At 33.9% G+C, this 7786-nt stretch overlaps 1 protein-coding gene across 2 annotated transcripts; it reads left to right on the top strand.

Moving 5' to 3' along the window:
* The first annotated feature begins 4929 nt into the window (after nt 1–4929).
* LOC143554782 (uncharacterized) lies at nt 4930–7786 on the top strand. Of its 2 annotated transcripts, XM_077044471.1 has the most exons (7): nt 4930–5003; nt 5146–6240; nt 6360–6450; nt 6536–6693; nt 6777–6828; nt 6918–7088; nt 7241–7786. In XM_077044471.1, the coding sequence occupies exons 2-7, from the start codon at nt 5176–5178 to the stop codon at nt 7780–7782; spliced, it is 2079 nt and encodes a 692-aa protein (XP_076900586.1). In that variant the 5' UTR covers nt 4930–5003; nt 5146–5175; the 3' UTR covers nt 7783–7786. The 2 variants fall into 2 exon arrangements, with proteins under 2 accessions (XP_076900586.1, XP_076900585.1); XM_077044470.1 differs by lacking the exon at nt 4930–5003 and having other exon boundaries at nt 5093–6240.

The following is a 7786-nucleotide window of genomic DNA, read 5'->3' on the forward strand; positions in this document are numbered from 1 at the left end:
AGAGGAACACATGAAGGTTAGAAAACAAGTTTGTGAGTGGATATAAACTACAATAAAATGTTTTCTCACGTCACTGTTACGCAGGTTTTATTTGAAAAAAATGCATCGAACCACTAAATGGTGTTATAGTTTTCACTAACCATGTTAATTAAAGTATTTTTAAATTAAATATTAAATAAATGAATTAAAGAAAAGGAATGATTTGTTGTTTTCTATTGGTCCACAAGTTAAATCAAAGTTAGTGGAGGGTAACGTCCTAGTTTCATGTGGAGGAAATCACACCATAATGAGTGACGCCCATTTCTCCCAAACCCTGTAATAATAGCGCCATTTTCAAGTCCGAGGTGACATGGGGTGTTGGTGCGCTACACGTACCTTGTCAATAAGTGAGAAGAAAGAAGAATGTAGAGAAAATGTAGTTTTTAAATGAGAGAATGAGAGTGTGACTTCAGAGAGTGGGGTTGCTAGTTAGGCAAGATAGACAATGTTTCACATCATCCGTTTTTTTACACCTCTAAAAGCGTATTATTAAAGTATTCTAGATAAAGGAAAAGATAAGTTGAGTTTTTCTAGTTATTCTTTATCTATGCAACTATTTAAAATTTAAAAACCATCCATCCTCAAATTTTCACCAAACATCTGCTTCTATTAACTATTAAAGCTAACATTTCTTTCCATAAATATACATACATCCTCGTAATTTTTTGCTAATAAAATAATTCAAAACTAAGTTGAATTACATTCGATTTCTAAAATTTCTCAATATAATAAAAAATTTCTCCTTAATATAATAAATCAAAGGTGAATTAAAATCAGGTATTGAAGGTTGATTCGAAATTGCTTAAATCTCTTTAAGAGTTTTTCTACTATGATGACATTCTATTTGTTTTTTTTATCGCGCCATTTTTGGGTTTTAAATTTATTTATCTAAAATTGATTAAGATTTTGAAGATAACTTAAGGAGTTTTTAGGCACTTGACTTGTATTTATAAGTTGATCAAAAAAGGGCATTTTTGTCATTTACATATTTGTTAAATTCTCTCCTAAAAACAGTTGAGAAAAAAATTTCATAATGTCAGCTCAAATTTAACCTGGTAATGGGTCATTCTTTTGGTTCGTTAACGGTCAAACAAAGATTTTTATAATCTGGTCAAATTAAACCCAACAGGTCATTTTTTTTGTTTCATTAACTGGCTAATTGTAAGGTTCCGTTTCGCATGGAATTTCGCTTCGCATGGGAAGGTTTCGCTTTGCATGGGAGATTTCGCATGGGAAGATTTCGCTTCGCATGACCAATTCGCTTCGTATGTTATTTCGCTTCGCATGCTTATTTCGCTTCGCATGGTGTGCGATGCGAAATTCTTTGATTTCGCATGGCATGCGATGCGAAGCCCTTTTTTCATGCGAAAAACCCTTTTTACTTCGTTTTTACCATTTTAAGGCCATTTTCCTCTGAGATTCTTCCTTAGGACCCAATTCTACTATTTTTATGGGTTTCGGGTCTACCAACTTTGTATATCCGTGTTTTTCATGGTCCAAACATCATCTTTTGTCCTATCACACTCCCGTGAGGTTATAACTTACAAAGTTTATGTTTTTCTTATGCCATACAACCCGATCTATCATTCTATCAGTTTGCATGTCGAACTTAACCACAAAACTTAACCCTTTGGCCGAAGCTTACCTTTTGCTCTGGGTTCGGTTCAGATCTGGACAAACCCGAAGATCTGGACGTGTTTCTTGGTGTTTGATGACGTTTACACACGTGGTTCTTCCTTTTTTGGCTCGGGATTGGATTCGGGTGATAGAGAGAAAGTGTGTGTGTGTTCTTGAGTGTGTGTGATGGTGGAAAGAAATTGAATGGAGAAAAGGTTGGGGTATATACATAGGGGTCCAAGGGCCCCCACCACCCACTCCCTTTTCCAACCAAACCTTATCCAAACATAAACACGCACACAATTAAACTAACGACACACGGTTAATAATAAACTTCTCTTTTACTTATTTATCTCAAAATACGGATGTTACACTAATTTTGTATACTTAATTGCCAAAAAAAGGTTTTTGCTAATAGATCAAAATTTGGTTTCTTTAACGAGTAAATTATCACATAAATAGATAAATTTGGTTTTAGTGAAACTTAATATGTTGATGCTTGTAGAGAAAATATAAGATTGCTAGGAGGTGGATGAGTAAACTAATTAGGAAGTAGATGCGCACACATATGAAGTTTTGACGTGCATTAGCATCTAAAATAAATTAATTTAACTTGTTAATTAATACATGTATTTTAGATCTACTTTCATGTAATTTTGGGTCAAAAAGAGTGCACTATTATCATCATATCACCTATTTAGCATATTCGATACGAGTATGGATACAATACTTATCTCATCCCTACATGAGGTCCATTTGATTTGGATTTTTTTGTGTTTTTGGTTTCGTTCATGTTTTTTTATGAAGTTAATTGAACAGGCAAACTGTTAGTATTTTGTAACTTGACAATCATTTTTCATGTATTCTTATTTTTTTATGTGAATTTAAATGGGCGGTTGCATTCATACTTGGTTCAAAACAAGTTCACGTCAATGGGTTTTTGAGTAAAATGAGTTTGGTTCGACCTGGGTTATGATCAGAATGAGGTTAGGTTCTAACAAGTTGTTTTAAAATAGTATCAAATTTGTTAGGAAGTTATAAATATTTTTTTTTTCAAAAGTACTAAATGTAATTTAATGTTATGAAACAATAAATGCAACAAATGGAAGGAAATGAATGAAGAAAGAATGTAACAAAAGTTAGAGGAGTTTACAAGAAAATTTCACATTTCATGATTAGTAAATGTGGTTTTGTAAAATATCTTATCACTTGTGTTATATTGTAAAAGTTTTAATTTATGTTATTATATTCGTGCTTTAATTTCTAAAGTAGGGAATGACTAAACTATTAATATTAGATAAGAATAGTAAAGTCACAAATAAAACTACAAACGCTTTAGTTAGAAGATATTCAGATAATTGTATTTTGTATGTTCATTTAAAGTTATATAATTATTTATGTATCTTATTATTTGTGTTATTAATTAAACTGTTTTTTATTAGTTGTCATTTTTTTTTTCATTCCAACATATTTGTGTAAAAACAATCCGTTAAATTGGTGATTACAATATCAATCCATAAGGTATGTTATTAAAATAATATTAAAATCATTTTTGTTGTATATTTTCTTACCACCCGTGTATTACACGGGTTCTAACATAGTTTAAATTGAAGCAATAATCACCTGAAATGGATGATTCCAATGAATCTCCAACTTGAACTTGAATGTACACGAAGAATATTTAGCTTTCCCATTACCATTTTTTTTTCTTTTTTTCCTCGTTGGCGACATAGAAGCTTCAATAAATCAAGGATATGAGCACAAGTATATGAACTAACGCGTAACTAAAACTTGAGAAGGGTATGTATAACTCTAAAAGGAAAACAAAGACCAGAAAAAGGCATCAAATCTATTTGAATATGACACATATGATAAATGCTTGTGTAGTTATTTGCATCATATACAAACCAAAAATTATACAACAAAACCTAAACATTACACAAACTCTAAACTATCAAAGATAACGTGATAAGCTACTAATCTAATATACGTTGTTATTGTTAAAATTAATAATAAATAAAACACAAACATCTATTTGTACCTTATCAAAAAAATCGAAAGTAGAAGATTGCACACACACTTCTAGTTCCTGATATCTAACTAATGGGTTAGGTTATAATAGGAAATATAGTTTTTGTAGGAAGTATAAGAAGTAATCTTGTCCATTGATTTTGAATATGAAGGGTTGAGATTAGTTTAGGGGGAAATCAAGTGTGAACACAAGGTAAATGGCATAAAAGGAATAACACATTTGTTGACTTTCTCTCTCCACATGCAAGACACATGTCAAATTCCCCATCATTTTAAAACGTCCATCACTTTTTTTTACGACGTTTTTATTGAAAAACAAATTCACCATAATAACGAATGTCTTTTTATCTTTTATATGAGTACCATATTGTAATATAAAAAAAAATTAGTGGGTTTTTTCCAAATTGTGTTTTAGTGAATTGTGTTTTACAAAACTGTGTTATACAATAGTATTTTTTATTGTGTTTTTTCCATTGTGTTATTTACATTGTGTCATACAATTGTGTTTTTTATTGTGTTTTTATCATTGTGTTTTTTTTCATAGTGTATTTTTCCATTGTGTTTTTTTCATTATGTTTTTCATTGTGTTTTTTCGGACTTTTCCGGCGAGGTGGTGGCGGTGGGTGACGGTTGTGGTGGCGGCGGGCGGTAGAGTGGTGGTGGTTGTAAGAGATGAGTGAAGATGTAATTGGGTTTTATATAAGCGGGTTTTTGAAATTAATTTAAGTGGGTTTTAAGATTAAAATAAATGGGTTTTGATATTAAAGTATTAGACTAAAATACCATCCTTCCTAGCATTCTTAGGAAAATCAAACTTTTTAATTGAACCTAACCAAATAACTAATAATATATCAATTTTCATAAGTATAGAAAAAAAATAAAAAGAAAGTGTGTTCGTAAATTGGACACCACAAAAAAGGTTGTGATCTTTAATCGTCACCAATGCTTGTTGAACCGTCGCGTCGAGCCAGGTCCCTCTTATATTCTCATCATAACCACCTGTAATAAAATAATAATTATAAAATTCTACACAAAAAACCCAAACCCGGATCTCAATTTCGGGTCAACCCGTTTTTCCAACGCTCTTTCCTCACCAGACGCCTTGGTTTGAACGTTTCCCTTAAGTCAAACTTTGTCGCTTTCATAATAATAAAATAACAATATAATAAATAATAAATGACAATAATACTAATCCCCCTAATTTCGTTCTTTATAGACAGAAACTGTTTGATAAGTCATACATTTGAAACTTACATCCACTTTCAATATTGGTATCCTTTTGACAGTTGACTCAACATATATTCATGAGTACAAAGGTTAGATTTCTCTTCTATTTCCCATGAACTTGTTACATTACATGTTTATCGTTATTTAATTTATTCTAATAATTTCGGTTTGATGCAATTCTGTACTAATACTAATTTTATGTTTTTTTGATTGTTATGTTATGTAACTTAGATATTGTGCAAGTAAATAAAGATTAGAGAAATGAAATCAAGTGGTTGTAGTGATATGGACGATGATTTTTTTGACACGCGAGAGATGTTTGCATCGTTGTCGGATTCTGATTCGAATTCGGATTCTGAACGCTCGTCTAACGAGTGTTCGACTTCGGGGTTTAACTATGATTCGTGGATGGGGAATTTGGATAGTGTTAATGAACGTCGTAACAAGTTTATTAAATCCGTTGGTTTAAGTTCTAAATGGTTGGTAAAAGATGAAGAAACCGAACCCGAAAAGGATGTTGTTCGTGTCGATTCGGAAGAAACAAAAGATGATACAAAAGATGAAACAAAAGATGTTAAAGTGACAGAACATGTTGAACAAGATCCGAATGTTGAAGTTGAAGACGCGTGTTTGATCCGACAGCCGTCGTTGTCGTGTTGGTCGAATTTAGGAACCGAATTGGCGCCATCGGGTTCAGTTAATGGATCAGATGAAGACTCATCAATGAAACAGTCATTTGATTTTGGATCATCTTCATCACGTAGAGAAAGTGATAGTAGTAGTTTGTTAGATAGAAGAAAGAAAGTCAAAAAGGGTTGGCTTCAAAAACTAAACGTTATGGCACGAATGATCGAACATCAAATCGAACCAACCGCGACGATATCGAACGGTGTGTCGTGTAACCGAGAGATAATCGTGCACACGAATAAGAAGAAATCAAAAGAGTTATCGTCGGTTTACGCTACACAAGACTTCTCGGCACATAATGGGACAATTTCGGTGTTGAATTTTAGTCATGATGGGAGATACTTAGCGAGTGCGGGTAGCGATGGTGTTGTGCGCGTGTGGGCGGTTTGTGAACAAGAGGATACGAAAGAGTATGACATTGTGGGGAATGATTCGTCGATATACTTTTCGACGAATCATTTATCGGAATTGGCCCCGATTAAAGTGGATAAAGAGAAGCATAGGAAGATTAAGAAAAAATCTTCGGAATTGACTTGCGTTATCCTGCCTCCTAAAGTGTTTAGAATCTTGGAGAAACCGGTACATGAGTTTCATGATCATGGTGGTGAAATCTTGTCCCTCTCATGGTCCAAAAAAGGGGTTAGTAAATTCACATTCTATTTTTGTTACATGTTTTTTATTAATTATATAAATATTTAATGATCTTGGATGTTTGTATTGCAAAATCTTGAATATGTGTTTTCAACTTCATGTTACAGTATCTATTGTCGTCATCGGTTGATAAAACGGTTCGATTATGGCAAATCGGACGCAAAGAGTGCCTCAAGGTTTTCACACATAACAATTTCGGTAAGTTTGTTACCAAATTCTTGTTTCTAAACTGTTTTTACAATTCACTTTTTATTAACCAGATTTATTATGGTTATGTTTGCAGTTACATGTGTGGAGTTTAATCCGGTGGATGAGAATCATTTCATCAGCGGATCGATTGATGGGAAAGTGCGAATCTGGGAAGTCAACGGTTGTAAAGTTATTGATTGGACTGAGAATCGCGAAATCGTGACTGCTGTTTGTTATTATCCTAACGGAAAGGTACGTTTATGTTCGTTTAAATTTGTTGCATATAAATAAATTCATTAACACATAAATTAATGTTCTGTTTTATCATATTACAGGGGTGCATTGTTGGAACGCTGGATGGGAACTGCAGTTTCTACGACATCATAGGTTTGGATCCTAAATTTTTAAGAAAGATTTAGACTCATTACACATTTGATTGTTGGATATTAATTATTATTATTGAATTTTGTTTTTAGATAAACGGCTGCAAATTGATGCCCAAGCAAGTGTAATGTGTAGAAAAAAGTGGCCGAGACGAATAACTGGATTCCAATTCTGCCCAACCGATACGAGGAAAGTTATTGTTTCATCGGCAGATTCACAAGTCCGTGTTCTTTGTGGAGTCAATGTTGTCGGCAAATTCAAAGGTAGTTAACTTCAATTTCAATTTACCTTTTTAAAACTTGTTTCCTAAGGCTAAACCACATTGTCTTTTTTTTTTCTTTTTTAATTTGTCTTTACTACTACTTTACAACCAATGAAATCACGTTATTTAATGAGTTTTACACGTGTCAAACAGGTAATAGGAGTTCTGGAAGCCAGTTGTCCGCATCCTTCACAGCGGACGGAAAACACATCGTGTCCGCTGGAGACGACTCAAACATCTACATGTGGAACCACATTAGCTCCGATAAACTTATCGCGAAGGCCAAAAGCAACTTATCAAGTGAAAGCTTCTTTTCTAACAATGCAACGGTTGCGGTCCCTTGGTGCGGGATCAAAAGCATAGCGGCCGCGTTTCCATCACCAAGGCTGACAACCGGGGCCGAAAATGTTCGGAGAAGCACGATAAACTCGCCTAGGAAACCGTCTTTGTCCCCTAGCCGTAGCTTTTTCTTGGAATCAATGTTGAAGAGTCCAACTTTTCCTGCGGAAAAGTTGCCCGATCCGACTCAAGTTTGCGTTTCGCCCTCAATGAGGAAATCGGAGTACAAGTTCTTAAGAAGTGCGTATCGAAGCACGTTTGTTGCGCCTCACACATGGGGTTTAGTGATCGTTACCGCAGGAAAGGACGGGCGGATTAGGACGTATCTCAATTACGGGTTACCTGTCCGGCTATGATTTA

Source organism: Bidens hawaiensis, unplaced genomic scaffold, assembly GCF_021521415.1.
Source record: "Bidens hawaiensis isolate Kalapana, Puna unplaced genomic scaffold, B.hawaiensis_p1.1 tig00017854_1, whole genome shotgun sequence".
In the NCBI taxonomy this organism is placed as follows: domain Eukaryota; kingdom Viridiplantae; phylum Streptophyta; class Magnoliopsida; order Asterales; family Asteraceae; genus Bidens; species Bidens hawaiensis.